The 16,782-nt window shown below is 45.0% G+C and overlaps 1 protein-coding gene across 3 annotated transcripts in view; it reads left to right on the top strand.

Moving 5' to 3' along the window:
- The first annotated feature begins 1,403 nt into the window (after positions 1–1,403).
- GSDME (gasdermin E) overlaps positions 1,404–16,782 on the top strand; it is a 34,492-nt gene continuing 19,113 nt past the window's right edge. For 2 of the 3 annotated variants that reach the window (XM_075419134.1, XM_075419135.1), the window contains exons 1-3: positions 3,299–3,384; positions 5,732–5,962; positions 7,112–7,304. In XM_075419134.1, coding sequence (XP_075275249.1) covers positions 5,752–5,962; positions 7,112–7,304 — 404 coding nt within the window. In that variant the 5' untranslated portion in view covers positions 3,299–3,384; positions 5,732–5,751. Of the gene's footprint in view, positions 1,485–3,270; positions 3,385–5,731; positions 5,963–7,111; positions 7,305–16,782 lie in introns of those variants that run through there. The other variant, XM_075419136.1, reaches the window with a different exon arrangement.

The following is a 16,782-nucleotide window of genomic DNA, read 5'->3' on the forward strand; positions in this document are numbered from 1 at the left end:
TCTGAGCCGGATTTGAGAGGACATCACAAAAACTCCCTTTTTAATTGTGTCACAAAACATCACTCTCAGGCAATTAACAGTAGGGAAAAGAAGCTGCTGGTGTTAACCTGAAAAAGTTCAACAAGGGCAAGTGCAGGGTCCTGCACTTGGGGAGGAACAACCCCATTCACCAGTACAGGCTTGGGGCGGACCTGCTGGAGAGCAGCTCTGTGGAGAGGGACCTGGGTGTGCTGGTGGACAACAGGTTGACCATGAGCCAGCAGTGTGCCCTGGCTGCCCAGAAAGCTAATAGGATCCTGGGATGCATCAAGAAGAGTGTGGCCAGCAGGTCGAGGGAGGTTCTCCTTCCCCTCTACACTGCCCTGGTGAGGCCTCGTCTGGAGTTCTGTGTCCAGTTCTGGGCTCCCCACTTCAAGAAAGATGAAGAGCTACTGGAGAGAGTCCAGGGGAGGGCTACAAGGATGGTGAGGGCCCTGGAGCATCTCTCCTACGAGGAAAGGCTGAGGGAGCTGAGCTTGTTCAGCCTGCAGAAGAGAAGGCTGAGAGGGGACCTTATAAATGCCTCTAAAGATCTGAAGGGTGGGTGTCAGGAGGATGGGGCCAGACTCTTTTCAGTGGTGCCCAGCAACAGGACAAGGGGCAATGGGCACAAACTGAAGCACAGGAAGTTCCGTCTGAACATGAGGGAGAACTTCTTCCCTCTGAGGGTGACGGAGCACTGGAACAGGCTGCCCAGGGAGGTTGTGGAGTCTCCTTCTCTGGAGATATTCAAGACCCGCCTGGACAAGGTCCTGTGCAGCCTGCTGTAGGTGACCCTGATTTGGCAGGGGGGTTGGACTAGATGACCCACAGAGGTCCCTTCCAACCCCAAACATTCTGTGATTCTGTGTTATCTGCCTGAGAAGTGATCACGCCAACACCGCCCGCTCCATCCCCGGGCTGAGCCGCCGGGAACAGCCAGGCGGCCCCTCGCCCCGCAGGGCAGCCCCACACGGACACCTCCGGCAGGGCGCCCACGCCGGACAGCCGCCCCCGGCACCCCCGTGCCCTGCGTGGGGCTGCCTCGCAGCTGGGTCTGAAACCCCTGAGGAAGATGAGGCAGGCCCGGCGCGGGCTGGCCGGCGGGAAGGTGAGGGAGCCAGAAACTCAGCGGAAACCGCCCCGGGGTCTCGCAGGCGGACAACGCCAGCGCTCCGGCCTCAGCGCTGCCGGCATGCGGCGGGGCGGCCCTGCGCGGCAACATGGCGGCGCCCGCACCAGCGCGCAGGGACCCCGCCGCGCCCTCCCCGTACGGCCCCGGCACCCGGGCGGGGTCTGCGCTCCTCCCGCCGCGCCACAGCGCCAGCAGCAAACCCCCCCTGCTGCGGGAGCTTGCCCTGCCGCCTCGCAGAGCTTCGCCCCCGGGCGCGGCTCGGCCCGGCACGCCCCGCGGGCGGAGCTCGCCGCATCCTCGGGACCCGGCGGCGGGGATCGCCGGGAAAGCCGTGAGTAGGGGGAAGGCCCGGGAGTCTGTGGGGCCCGGCCGCGCCTGCCTCCTCAGCGCCCGTGGAGGGGCCCCGGCCGCCGCCGCTCCTCCCTTCCCGGCGGCCTCAGACCCCGCGTACCGCCGGCTGCCCGGGGCAGGCGGAGCGTGGTCTCGGCGCGCCCTGTGCCCCCCGCCGCCCCACCCGACCCTCTCGCACTCTGGGGAGGAGCCGCTGCGGCTGCCTCGGTGCCTGCCCGCGGCTTCGCGGCGGGAGAACAAGGCTGAGGGGCTGCCGTTCCCGCGCGGTGGCTGCGAGAGGGGTGCAGGTGCGGGGCGGCCGCCGCAGTGTGTGAGGGGGAGCCGGGCGCCCACATCGGCCCCCTCGGCGCCGGGTCTGGGCGAGGTGGCCCGGCCGCTTGCTCGCCGGGGACGATGGCGGCTCGTTCTCTCCTCACGCCTGCCCGTCCCTCTCCTCGCTCCTCGGGCCCGTTGCCGACGCCTGAGGCCCCCGCCTCGCCCGGGTCAGGGCGCCGCGGCCCTGTTGGGTGCCTGCAGCCGCTGCGGGTTCGTGTGGCGTCAGGTCCTGGGAGACGGGTGCCGTGGAGCTCTCGGGGCGCGGAGGAGGGCTGAAACGCGTTGGGTGTGTTTTTTGGGGGCCACGTCCGTGGTCGAGGACCGAGTTTTGGTGCATGAACATCCCTGCTCGGCTTTGCGTGTCAGCTTTTATGGCTGCTTTTTAATTTGTCTAGAAGGAGGTGATAACGGATGTGAGGTTTTGTAATAAACCACACGTACTGCTTGTCATCACTTCAGAGCTCTAGTTGCCTTCCAGCGTAACTCCGGCTTCGTTAGGATTCGAAGGCCGTACCACTGCTGCACAGCCCAGTGGATGCCTGGCTGCTCCCCGGCGCCGTGGCTCCTGCCTGGGCGTTGTTGGCCTCCAGGGACTGTGCTTTTACAGCACTGCCTTACAGCCCGGGTTGGCAACGGGCGTACCAACAAGTGTGGCCATCCAGTTGTCACCCTCTTCCCGAGTTCCCTGTGTACCGTGCCCGGGGTGCTGGGTAATCTGACATTAAATGCAAAAACAAAAAAAAACCTGTTTTGTGTCTCCAGTAAAGGTCAGCATATGTGTATGCAGAACGTAAGAAATACCGAGCAACTGTTAAGAACTTGGTTTTGTGCTGACAAAGGTAAACGCTGATTATTCATAAAATGTTTCTTTGGATATCATGTCCCACTGTACTGGGTTAGGGAGCTGTGACAGAGGAAAGAAGCAGGGATTTGTTTGCTTAAGTAAACAATGAAGTTGCTGTAAATATCTTCGCTTGATCTCATCCTCTCGGTGGAATAATCCTCTCGTAGCCCGGGTTCAGGCTAATTTCAGGTTTCTCAGTAGGCAGGGAAGGTACTTCTCCTTCCTTTCCTGCTTTCACGCCTAGCTATCAACCTACAAGGGTGAATTCACTCTGACAGGCTTTTCCTACCAGCTTTGATACCTTTCCTTTTAAATCTGCCAAACAAAGCACAGCTCTAACAAAATTTCCAGAGGAAGAAACTCCAAAGGCAGAGTTTTCTTAATGCTGTGTCCATAACCGCTCCGTGTCCGTTCAGTCAGGATGCCATTGATTCTGGTAGCTGTATTAACTCCCTGGTGTTGGCTAAAGGCATATTCAATTGCTCTATGCCTTTGTGTTGTGGACTGGTGAAACAAGATATTTGGGTGCATTTTAGAATTTGTGTTAAAGGTACGGTATCCAAAGAGACATAAACAGGAATTTGGATAGAATATTCTTGCTTTGCAGGTACAGCTGCAGCAGCAAATATGCTCCCTGCGAAGACATTCCCAGTACAGCGGAGTGTGGGAGACGCTGATGTTGTCGCTCTGAGGCTGAAGACAGGCCCATCTCTGCTGCCCGGTGAGTCGCAGCAGTCCACATAAGCACTCTGGTCTTCCCAGGTGTCCTTATTGCTAGCAAAAAATGTAGCGACTTGGAGTGCAGACAAACCGCCATGAGTCGGAGGTTTTATAGAATGGTGATAATGGTTCTTCCCATGGGATTCAGTGAGTGTGTAACAATGTCCAGTCATAGGAACTGCTTTTGCTATTTGTCTTATCATAAACTCCTCAGAAACTGGTGGGCCTTTTCAGAGCCTATGCCCATGGGAGCTGGTCAGGTAGGAATGGGATCAAAATGGGCTGAACAGTCATGTAAGGCACAGAAATGTTTGAAGAAGGTTATGCTGGCGAAGAGCAGGAAATGCAGGCAGTGAGAATTTTCTTGATGGGCCCCGCCATTACAAATCAGTCGTCTGGTTGGTTGTGAAATACAGTGTCATGCAAAAGAAGTCCCAGGGAAAAAGAAAACTAGTTTTTGTGGGCTGTTGGGGGGTTGGTTTGTTTGATTTTGGGGTTTTTTTACGCTGTAGTGGAGCTGCATTGCTTGTCCTCTCACTGGGATTAAAACTGGGGAAATTAAGAACATACTTAAGAATGCAAAAAATCGATCTCAGTTCAGAGTTAGGAAAAGGTCAGGGAACAAGAAAGTCAGGGGAAGTATTCCCAGTGCATATAGTTCAGATCCTTTCCATGCAGGTGTTATTGGGAAACACCGTTTAATTGCTTACATAGAGAACTAAGAGTAGGCCATAGGGGTTTCGTGAGCTGGTAGATACCTGAACATCCATTGGTAAATACTGTGGGAAATATTCTCCGAAGTGGGATTTGGGAAAATCTAATGGAAAGGTCAGTTCCCATCTGCAAAAGTTGGTTTTTTGGTTTGGTGTTGTGTCCCACTCCCCACCCCGGTCTTCCAGCTGGTACTAAAACATGAAGCCTGTGGTCCAGCCACTATCTTTATTCAGTTTTCCATTTTCTCTCAATAATCTTGAGTGCCCACTGCAATATTTTTTGTTTGAAGTCTGTTCTAACGTATTCTGGCCTGTATTTGTAAATGACACATTTAACATCTCTGCAGAGCAAGACAGGTAATTAATTGTGAATGTGTGAATACCTAGATAAGACATCTTGTGCTCTTAGTTGAGCTTCCCAGTCAGTGTCAGCTGGGGGATTCAAAGGAATACTGCCGACTTTAAAAAACTGATTTAATTCTGAAATTATCATTAGATACAGTAACACAGAGTTGAAAAACTAAAGAAGATTAGATTTTTTTAAAATATCAAAAATTAGTTTATTAGAATTGTATGTTTAGCACTTGTGAATGGTCATTTTTACCATTTCTCCTGTGAGTTTAGGCAGTTTCCCTTATTTTAAAAGTTTCTTGTAAATACAGCAAACTGCATTGCTTGGGATAAAGGAAACTTTACACAATAAGAGATGCCAATGTTTTTTAATTTCAGGTATTTAAAAGCTAGAGTAAGATAATGTATGTAACTGTTCAGTAGATACAAATAACAGTTGCAAATAGCATATGTTCAGTTTAGCTGTAGTTACGCTAATGGGAAATACAAAGTTGGAAAACATTGGCGGTGAAAAGGTTCAGAAAGAAAAAAATTAATTGGGACTTTCCAGGGGCGTAGTTCAGAAACAAAACTTAGTCACAAAGATGCCAGTACAAATATTTGTTGCTTTTTAGAGAAAAATTTTTATTATCCCCATATGTGTTTACTCATTGTTAAAAAGATCAAGATAATTAGTGTGAGTAATACCCAATTACCTTATATGGAGCAAGATGAGTCTATGTTAGGTAATAAAAGAAGGATTTTGTGGGGAGGCAGGAATCCTCTGCCATTGCGCCAGTGCTCTCGTCATCCCAGCCGGTCTCTGCAGGGTGCTCATTAGTAGGTGGTTTTTCTTAGAACTTCAGGTAAGATGTGTAAGTTTTTTCCTGCCTAACAGATTAATTACTTGTGAGTGTTCCTTGAAGGAACTTTTCAGCTGTAGATTGGAGTATTTATTTTCTCACACATTTATTTTCTTTCTTTGTTATCTGCATGATCATAAATTTCATGCATTATTGTAATGTTTAAGCCTTGTATATCATGTTTGCAATGCATCATTCTTTATTCATTGTTGCTTATATAAAGTTTTAACTAAAGTTCTTTTGTCTGTTACTATGAAAATCTTTTTACTTTGGGTTAAGTGGTTTGAACTGTCATGACTCCCAGCTCAGAGTGGAGAAGGCAGGGTGAAAACACTCACTGTTTCTGCATTAATACCAATGCTATGAAGAACTTCTGAAAGTAATTATGTAAATATTTGTACTTTCCAATGGTAGTTGTTGAAAAACCAATGTATTCTTTCAGGGTTTAATTGATTTCTGAAGATGTTCGCAAAAGCAACAAAGAATTTTGTGAGAGAAACTGGCAGTGGAGGTGACTTGATCCCTGTCTCCCACTTGAATGCCTCAGACAAGCTGCAGCTGCTGAGCTTAGTTACAAAGAGGAGGAAATTCTGGTGCTGGCAGAAGCCCAAGTATCATTTCTTAACAGTCACCTTGAGTGATGTGCTTACTGAAGACGAACCGATAAAACCAGGTAAAGCTGTACTCGGACAACACTATTATTGCGGATAAAAAGAGTGCAAAGCCTAATCTTTTTTGTTATTATTCTCAGTCCTGTCTCTACAGGGCTTCTTTCAGAGGAATGCTCTAAAGCATTCTCCATCTGTGGAAATGAGGTGACTGGGTCTTTTCTCACTTCACTGTTATGTAACTAAAACCACTAATAATAAATGTCTGTTGAAAAAAAAAAAAAAGTTTTGCGTAGCTAGGCTGCTGAAATGGAGTGCTGAAGGTTGTCAAGCTGTACAGTTTTACTGTGTGATAACAGTGCTGTCTACAGCCACAGGAGCTGCCCTGGAATCTTTTGGGGGGATTCCAGTATGTGATAGTAGCCTAACTATACTGTGATCCAGGTCAAAAAGCCCTGGATAAACAGTATCTTGTTGGTGACAGTAGCCCAAGGAATGGTTGCACAGGCAAGGCCAAGCAAGTTTTACCACTGCTTCCTTTCTTCTTGCACAGACTGTTGAAGATGGCTGACTCTTGTACTTCTTTCTTCATCCAGCTGCAACTAGTCCTAACCAGGTTTTCGGATTAATGATATGGAATCCCATATTTTCAGGCATGTCACAGTTCCATATGGAACATATATAAATCCCTGAGTTTAGATTTTAATTGTAGCTGGCTTGGAAGATTAGCTGATTCTGAGTCAGTTCTTTGGTTTATAGGTAGATATGTTTCAGAGTTGTTTTAAGCCAATTGGATGCTTCTGTTGGTGTTTTCACTGAGCTTAGGGACAGGCCTGTAATGAGATAGGTCAAGATAATGGCAGAATATTAACCACATTGTACAAGCAGGTCTGCTTTGTAGTTTTTCCTTGTAGCTGAATTAAATTTCAATCATTCTTTATAAATCTTCCGTAGCACTTTAGCTCGGCATTTCAATCACCTTATGTTTTCTAAAATGGCAAAATATAAAAGATGGCAGAGAAAAGATGATGAAAAAATGGAGGAAGCAGAAATAAGAGTTGCAGAGCTGTAAATTTCATGATTTACCTGCTCAGTACTGTTCCTTGCCTTCGCTAACTTGTCATATTTTCTGTAAGTTTCTGTTTTTCCAATCACTTCAGGACCATTTCAGCACTTCTCTTCAATAAAAGTAATTTCTACCTGTGCTTTCCTAGTAATTGTGGAGTCTGACTTTGCAAAATATATGGGGAAGTTCGAAGACTTTGTTCAAGGAAGTATTGAAACTTCATTTGGAAAGATCAGCCTGGGAGCTGGAGGGAAGGGCTATGTGGAAAACCAGTCCTCATTTGGAAACCTCAGGAAGCAGGAGATTGACTTGCAGCAGCTTATGAAAGACGTCAAGGACAGGTGTGTGTTTAATGTGGGCGTTGTAATGGCCAGGGAAGGTTACTGAGCTGAAAAGACTTGGGCCAGCTATGATCACTGGCCTATTGATTCTATAGTCTTGTCATAGTTTGAGAATTATTTTTATTGTAAGCTCTCATTTTCGGGTGATAAATCATATATACCAAAATGAAAATTTGCAGATTTTCAAAGCTTAGTGGTCAGACCTTTCCCTTTCGTTTTAAAGACGTGTTTCTGCATTTCATCTTACATATTTGCATGAATTAGTATATGGAACAAGAACCAAATTATCCCTCCTTTGGGGGAAGGTACTGAGGTAACAATCTGGGAAAAAAAAAATGGATGGGTTTCTCTCTGCTATTGGGGCAAATGCTATGGAAACTAAATTCAGAACTGTCAATATTCTTGTAAGCAGGCTTTGTAGTTTTTGTGCGTGTGTGCGTGCATGTGTGCGTGTGCACGTGCGTGTGTGTGTGTGTGAGTGACCATGCTGGAAAACTAGATTATTTGAAGGGATAGCAAAGGCGAACAGGCATGGTCAATGCATCGTCAACTAGTTGAACACAATATAGTTTATCAGTCTATTGCTTACTGTTATACACTGTAATAGTTGAGGGGAAAAACCCAGATTTTCGAAACTGTAATCTTAATTTTACAAGATATGCAGCGCTTCCTGCCGTACTCTGAAATCAGGTTGATTTGATGTTGCAGTGAGACAGTCATGGACCAAAGGCTGCTTGGCAACCAGCTGACGAGTCAGGGGTCTGCTCTGTGTTGCAGGTCCCGACTCATGGGAGATGCGGGTGGTTCCTTTGCGGCAGCCATGTACCCTAGATCTGTAGGAGGTGGTGTGTAATACATTTTAGTAGTCTTTTCTGATTCTCTGGAGATAAAGATGATAGGTTTTTGTTATCAGTGCAAAAGTTGTTGGAAGGAGTGTAAATTTTCTTTAGATACACTGATGTGCTAGAAATAATCAATTCTCCATTTTCACAGGAACAAATGCCTGCTGTTCTTTTTATCATGAGCATTCACAAGTCGACAAACTTGTTCAAATAAGGCACCTTGCTGTCTTGGTACTACATGTTTGCTGGAAGCAGAAAATACTGGGTTAAATGTTTGTACTGGGCCTGTAAAATTAATATGCATCTAGTATCAGAAAAATAGCATCATTTAAGATCTAGAATCTTGTTTCTAACGCTAGATAAGAGTCCTATAGAAAACCAAACTAGAATAACTTCTGTTTAGATCAGTAAGGTTTTACTTAGTTTTTTCAATAAGTTACCTACTCTGTTCAGACCAATAATCCTTCCATAGCAAATCAGATTTACTTCAGCACATTTTGGGGTTATAATCCTAATGTAACTAAATACTTACAAGTATAGTATCATCTCTTGAGTGTGGAAAATCAGTAGCTTTGCAGTGATCTTAATATAACTGTAAATGAGGTTAATGTGTGGGCGTGCCTTTATGCAAGCAGCTGGTTCTTAGTTCATAGAAAAGATGCACATAGCTTGTTAAGGCTTGGGATGCAAAGTATGTAATTGATATCCAGTCAGTCTGGCTTCTGCCAGGTCACCAAAAATTATGAGGATAGCAAAATCTTTTTTTTTTTTTTTTTTTTCCCCTGTATGGCCAAGGCTCACTGGAAATGGTGGCGATGCCTTACAGATGAAATTCCAACTACTGATTGATAAATATTTTGTGATTTATGATGGACTGTGTCCAAGCTTCTGGCTTTTGTCATGTTCATGGAGCATTGTGTGGAATTCGGGAGTGCTGGTGCCTATAAGTTAGTAATTACTGGATGCAAAGCATTACGGTACTAAGAGGATGTTTACACATCAGTGCTTGTGAGATGAGAGTCAGCTAAGTGTTCTCGATTTTCATCTAATGACATACGTTGCTTGTCCTTGTTAGATCACTTATTTATTATTTCTACGTATCTAGCCTAAATAGGTTGCATTTTAAAATTTTGTTCTTCTGTTAAGCTGTTTAAGTTGAAATTGCAGATAAATAGCAGAAAATTCTAAAAAAAGTAGCCACAGCTGATATGGCTTCTAAACTAAGTCTTAAAGGTTCAGCAAGCTGGAAGTGCTGAGTGGCAGCAGATCCGTTTCCTGTCACTTGTTATGTGAACCTTCTGAAGGAGAATCCTACTGATCTTTTAATTAGATTCCAGATGCGCTGGCTCCCCTTTTCTGAAAAGGGATGACAACTGAAGGATGTGGGATGAGATCCTCCCTGATTTGCGAAGCACTGACATTTTAAATGCAGAACACGCTTATTAACATAATATGCAATATAAAACAAAGTTAAATGGTACTTTTAGGTATATAAACTCAGCATATTTTGTTTTACATTATTCTTGCTTTTCTATTACGTTGTGCTTGCTAATACACAGAGTACTGTAACATACTCATTTTAGGTCAGAGTCCTGTGCCTTTAGCTCAGGGAGATTGCCATGGATTTAAGAGTATATTCCATCTTCTATTTTAAGGCTTTCAATACTGTCTGCTGTAAGGTCCTCATAGAGAAGCTGATGAAATATGGACTGGATGAGAAGACAGTGAGGTGGACTGAAAACTGACTGAACAGCTGGGCCCCCAGGGTGTTGATCAGTGGTACAAAGTGTAGTTGGAGGCTGGTGACTAATGGTGTACCCCAGGGGACAGTACTGGGTCCAGTCCTGTTTAACATCTTCAGTAGTTGTCTGGGTGATGCGGTCAATGAGTGTACCCTCAGCAAGTCTGCTGATGACACAAAACTGGGAAGAGTGGCTGATACATCTGGAGGGTCATGCTGCCATCCAGAGGCACCTCGACAGGCTGGACTGGTGGCAGCCTCATGCAGCTCAACAAAGGGAAGTGCAAAGTTCTGCATGTGGAACAAGCCCTGACACCGGTACGGGTTGTGGGCTGACCGGCGAGAAAGTGGCTTTGCAGAAAAGGACTTGGGGGTCCTGGTGGACACCAGTTTGGACGTGAGCCAAGAATGTGCCCTCACCGCAAAGAAGGCCAGTGGTATCCTGAACTGCATGAGGAGGAGTGTGCCAGCAGGTTGAGGAAGGTGAGGCTTCCCCTCTACTTGGCACTGGTGAGGCCACACCTGGAGTACCGTGTCCAGTTCTGGACTGCCCAGTACAAGGGAGAGGTGGAGCTACTGGATAGAGTCAAGTGAAGGGCCATGAAGATGATGAAGCAACTGGAGCACCTCACATTTGAGGAAAGGCTGAGAGAGGTGGGACTGCTCAGCTTGGAGAAGAAAGGCTCAGGGAGGATCTTATTAATGTATATAAATACCTGAAGGATGGATGCAAAGAGGACGAAGCCAGGCTCTTTTCAGGGGTGACAGGACAGGAGGCAACGGGCACCAGCTGAAACACAGGAGGCTCTGTCTGAACATCAGGAAACACTTTTTCACTGTGAGGGTGAGTGAAGACTGGCACAGGTTGCCCGGAGAGGGTGTGGAGTCTCCTTCCTTGGAGACATGGTCCTAGGCAGCCTGCTCTAGGTGACCCTGCTTGAGCAGCTGGGTTGGACCAGATAACCTTCTAACCTTAACCCTTCTGTGTTCTCCCCTCTGATGAAAAGGATTATGAGAATGCTATAACCTCTGTAGTTCTCATGGATTAGCAAATTCACTTGTTTGTTTTTACCATTTTACTAAGTTGCGTTAGGTGACTGAAATAAAAGTTCTGAGAGGGCAGTGACAGCAGAGAGGAAGACATAGGACCAAGTGGCATCAGTCAGGCAGTCCACATCAGCTGCAGAAAGGTTAGCCTGTTACACTTCCGTGATTTCACGTGAATGATTCATCACTCTGATTAGCATATTAGAAAAACAGCATAAGTGTTGTTAGTAGTATACTCTGGCTTAATTGAAAGATATTTTTTACACTATTACATATTGCACTTTAATATGTACTTTTATTGATTCAGTTATTGTCCACACAAATAAAAATAGGTGCTTATTAGTAATCTGAGTACAGTTGAAATTCAGTCCATTTCATTATTTATTATTTAAAACTCCTTGAGCATTTATATGTATGATGAGAAAACCATTCAGTTTTCTACTGAAGGTGCTATATGGGTAATAGGAAGCTACAGAATATTATGAGACAGGATTGAGTAAAATCAGTTGAGTGTGTCCGTGATTTAAAAAATAAGGAGGATGCCAAGCAGGAAAGAGAGGAACTATCTGTCACTTGCACTCTCAAAAGTCTTTGGCATTCTTGGGGAAGATGTTCTGTGAAGTAATTGTCGGGGTATCCTGTAGGGAAAACTGTGAAATGCTGTCAGTAAGCTGACTATAGCAGATACTGTGTTCAGTACGACTGTAAGAAATAGGTCAGAGAGATTACATTTGAGATGGATTAACAGAAGAAGTATTATGCATCTGTGCTTGGTGGAAAGTGGTAGAGTGAGGTCTGGTGGATTTTACTCCATGGCACTCATCTAGAGGTCTCTTGGAGAAGGAGCAAAGCTGGGTGAAGGCTCTCATAGTACAGCAAGCAGGATTTGTGTGGAAGACATAAGACTATTGCACATTATAAATGAAGTGGAGAAGACTGAACAAGCTGAGGAATTCTGGCCAAGCAATGAGAGATGTTTTGAGGTCAGTCATGTGGGTGTTATGGACGAAATTACATTTGGGTAAGGCTGTGAGAGTGGGCCACCCATGGCTCTGCAGCTGGGAGGAGAGGTGTGCTGAGGTGACGCTGCCCAGTGCGGGACTGAAAAGGTTTTTCACTCGTGTGGAGAGTTTGGACTAGTGAAGGTTTGTGCAGGCAGGCAACACCGCTGACTCCAGTGTAAGGATGGAGAGTACTCACAGCAGTAACTTTTTTTGGTATTCATAGCAAATTGGCAAGCACCTTGCTTTCAGGATATGTAGGGTGGGTTACTGAGAAGACTAGACAGGATTTGTTGGAAAAATGGTCCTAGCCTCCCTACTTTGTGGACGGTCCGGTCAGAGATTCTGCGCCTGAAGGAAAGGTTCTCACTCAGCTGTGGGGTTTAGAGCAGGCTCCTGCTCTCTCCTTTAACTGTGAGAGTCCGCTGTGTTGCCAAGTGTTTTCTGTTTTCTTTTGCCTTCCATTAGTTTCTGTCTTTCTCCCTTCTTTTCTGCTTCCAGTCTGCCTCAAGTTGCCTTTGTGCCTCTCTATTCTCCACTGCTTTCCTCTCACAAGAAGAAAAAGGTTGAATAAAAGTAAAGGAAGCCTTTGCATTATAGGAGAGGGGAAGTGTTTAATCCAATTAAATGTGGAGAGAGTGAGACCAAAACTCAAAGAAATTATTTTCTGTTCGTGTTTGACATATAGAGCTTCCAGCGTAGTAAATGCCCAGGAATAAACCCCAGGAATGTTATTTAAGCAGAACAAACAATCAAACAAAAAAAAGATAATCTTTATCTTTTTAATGATCTTTATTTCTACAGGCTTATACTCTGTGTTGATAATGGGACCTAGCAAATCAACATCTCATTGTATTTTATATAGTGTTACTTCTGAGTACTTCAGCTGGGTTTGTCAAGGTGGGAAGGAGTATGGTGATGTAGTACAGGTCACACAGGTCAGTGAGAGCTCCTGTACAATAGACGATGAAAGAGATGGGAAGAGTGATGGGTGTAGAACAGAAATAAAAGCTCTGAAACATGACCTGTAAAATAAAAAAATGCAATGCAATTCCACGAGCCTGCATACCTGTATTCTCAGGGATTTAACTCAGCCAGGTCGTATTGGTCAGTTATCTTCCTGGTACTCAGTGTTATGCTAGCAAATTATTTCAGCTCTTGCAAAAATACACTCATAGATTCAGCGGCCATTGCCCTGCAGTACTTTTAAGCTCTGCTCTGATTGTCAAACTTTAACCCTGTAGCATTTTGCTCTTGATGACTATTTAAAAGGATAATTTAGATAAGCTGGGTATTTGCTTGCCTCATGTTGTCTCCTGTTTGAGTCAGAGAAGAGCAGAATGTTCTGTCTTCCGCTGTGCCCCAGTGATAACTTAGGATGTGCCCACATGCAACCCTAGTCTCTAAGGGGTTTTCTGATACAAAGTTCAGTGGTAGAACATTAGAGGAGAGTGTTTAACTGTGCTGTCCTAAAAACAAAAGGTATTTGTAGCTGTTGACAAGGGTGTGTGTTTTAAAACTCTGAATCCGGTACTCACTAAACTTGGTGGGAAGAGGAAAGCATTCCTGCTGGCTTTACAGTTGAACACATCCCACTGAAGTCGCTTGAATCTTGGGGTTTGGGCAGTGACCGTGTCTCTGCCGCACGATGCAGCTCTCCGTGTGGAGGACCCCAGGTTCTCTCCGAGACGCAGTGCCTGTGGGAGCGCTGCGTCAGGGACCCCAGCAGGCAGCCCCGTGCCCCTGCCGTGCTGCTGTCGCTGCTTGGCCTCCATCAGCCCTGCCTCGGAAATGTCTTCATTGTGCCTCTTTGCGGGTTTACTGATGGCTTCTGATTCTTTTGCTCTGCTGCTCTGCTGTTAGTTCTGCATCTGAACCTCAAAGCCAGGAGCGGGAGGGGGTCTGAGCCAGTCCCACCTCGGGCAGAATACTACAGAAGTAGGTGGAAGAAAAAGGCTCGTATTTTGGTCAATCATTTGTGTAGAGTTAAATCATATTCTGTGTGCTTCTTATGTTAACGCTCATTCAGAAACAGCAAATCTCTAATCTGTATTTTTCTACTTTTGATTGTTTTATTTCTTTTGCTCTAACTTTTGGGGATATCCAGTGAGTTTGTCATGCTCTAAAGCAGGCAAAAAGCAAATGACAAGTTGCTTTTGTGCTTCAGTGTATTTCTTCCCCGTGGCTTCTGAGATCAAATGTTAAGATTGCAGGTTCTTAGTGCATTAATTTATATTTTCAAGATGCTTAGCACACCTCTTCAGAATCATAAATAATTACTGTGAAGTATGTGAGAGGCTTGATGGCCTGTTATTGTGAGAACTAATAGCTCTGGTTTGGCAGACACTTCCAAGAGCAGCAGTGTTTGTGATTGCTTGACATTTCTTCAATTTTTATTTAATCCAAAGTTTCATTGCATTCCAAGCATAAAGCATAGCTTTGCACGAAAAGGAAAAAAAAAAAGTAGTATTAATAATCTCAGGAATGTTCGGGGGTGCTTTTCTAGTAGCTGCTGCTTTGCTTCAGAGGTATTTTCTTTCCCTTGTTTAAACAATCAACTTTAAGGTTTTCAGACAGTTCATTCCAACCAATTGAACTTTCATATAAGCATGTAACTCTCCAAAGATCAAAAATTGCCTCAGGATATTTTTAATTTAATAAAGAACCAAGCTGACTTCAGACTTGTACAGACTGCATAAATCCAAAACTCCAGAATCTAATAAATCTAAAACATTTTAATTAAAAGTGGAAATATCTCGATTTAAATAAAGCTGAGTCAGACATGTCTTTCTGTCGTATTTTTGGGGAATTGCCATTTAGCCCCATCAACAGCCATTTACAGGAAAAGGGAGGAGAAAAGACGGAATAACTTGATCCAGGGATACCAATCTTTTAAGCTTCCAGCTGCCCTTCTAGAGTTGTCTGTTCACAGAAAATAGGTCATCTCATCTGAGGCCCTCCAGTGAGTATTTTACAAAAGTATAATATAATTGACACATTTTAATCAATTAAATACAGTTAAGAAGTTGCTTTAACTGTTACCAGAAAGTCTGTTAACACCCTAGAAGACAAGGTAGTGAATTTTGTCATCTTTTCTTAGAAAATAATCCTCTCCTATTGATTGTGGGAGTTCACTTTCTTTCTTCTGCTCATTCTAAGAAGAACCCAACTTCGGAACTATCTCCAGCGGCATTTAAATGCGCACTGAATTATGTTGGGGAGTAGAGATGACTTGCTAAGTTGGAGGCATGGGCTGGAGATTTGAGATCCCTCCCACAGTTAATTTTTCTTTTGACTGTGACGGTCCTAGTCATTAATTGTAAATTGTGAGGTTATACCAATGAATAACGCAGGAGTTATAGCAGGTGGGTTTTTTTCCAGTGATCTTCTCCAATTCCCAAATCCATGAAATCTTTTCTATGTTTTCTCGTCCAGCCCGTTGAAGTACTCGGTGCTGATGCCACTCAGCCAGTTCAGGGTTTACATGAATGCTGAAACAGATCCATAGCAAGCTGTGAGGCTTGGCATTGAGGTGTCACTCTCTTCGTGTGCTCTTCATCCTTCAAGGAGAAATTCTGGTGACTCAGAATTTGGCAGCAGCGTGTCAGGGCACTCTTTTGCCTGCACGTGGGCCTTCCGAGGCCAAACCGGCATTCCTAGCAGTGGTCGCCTCTAGCTGTCCTAGTCTTGAGTGAGAGTGTGAGTCTGGATGTCAGCACTTCAGCACAAAGGAGCCCATCTCGCCTCCCCTTCTTGAGAAGCACCTGATGGCACACCTGCAGCAGGTAGAAGGACGTACAAAGACAGGGGTGACAGAACTGATTGACGTCAAGGAGATAAACGAGACTGAGTTTGGCCAGATGGCTGGAAAGTGGTGATGATGAACTGTGAGAATGAGGGGAGACTAAGGCTGGGAGCCACGAGCAGCTGGTGTCATCTGAGGGTAGAAGATAGTGGAGAAATCACATGAAGTGGGGCTGGTGAGATGGCTGGCTGTGGGACAAAGCTGAGATGAATGAGAAGGAGGGGGAAGAAATGGGGCTTGATCTAGTCAGGTAAGGGAGAGGAAACCAGGAACTGTTGTAAGGGAAAGGGGGTCGTGATCACAAAGAGAGAAACTAACCAGACTGGAAGATTGCCTGCTATGTATTTCTTGACTTCAAGTAGCTTGACTGCAACTTCACTTCTTCTAAGCAGAGCTTTGTGTAGTGTGGATAATATTATTGTATTACATGCTTATTATGTATTATGCTATTATAGGTATTTTTATTGTGTGTGTGCACGCATAATGCATGCAGTAGTGCGCTAGGCTGCAGGGAGTTCGTAATATGGACCGTGAGCACAGGTCTTCTGTGTGTACTCCGTGGTAACTTCTTTGGTTGAAGGAATTCTTTGGAGTAAAGACTGCAGGGTGTGACCCATTGACTTACTGACACTGTGCTAACGAGGGACTCTGAAGAGAATGGTTAGCTGGCATCCCCTGCCACAGCCATGTTAGTGGCAGCGTGAGTCCACGGTAGCAGAGGATTCAGTCCAGTGTCCATGAGTCTGGTTGGTAGTTTTCATGTTACACTGGAAGCTGTTAGGACTGGTAGTTGTCTTTAGTTCTTCCTTGCTTTTTTTGCTTGGAAAGTAGCCAGACAACTACCATTTTTTCTCAGAGTAAGGAATCAATAATTCAATACGTGTGTTGGGACTTACTGTGGAATACAGATATTTACTGCTACCAAATAACGAAAGAGGACATAATAATTTTGAGGAGACTACTCATACAGAAGCCATAGTTATTTTTACAATAAAAGCTTCTTCAAGCAATTAAGAAAATGTTTTTTCTCAATTCTAGTATT

This window comes from Opisthocomus hoazin, chromosome 4 (genome assembly GCF_030867145.1).
Source record: "Opisthocomus hoazin isolate bOpiHoa1 chromosome 4, bOpiHoa1.hap1, whole genome shotgun sequence".
Classification (NCBI taxonomy): domain Eukaryota; kingdom Metazoa; phylum Chordata; class Aves; order Opisthocomiformes; family Opisthocomidae; genus Opisthocomus; species Opisthocomus hoazin.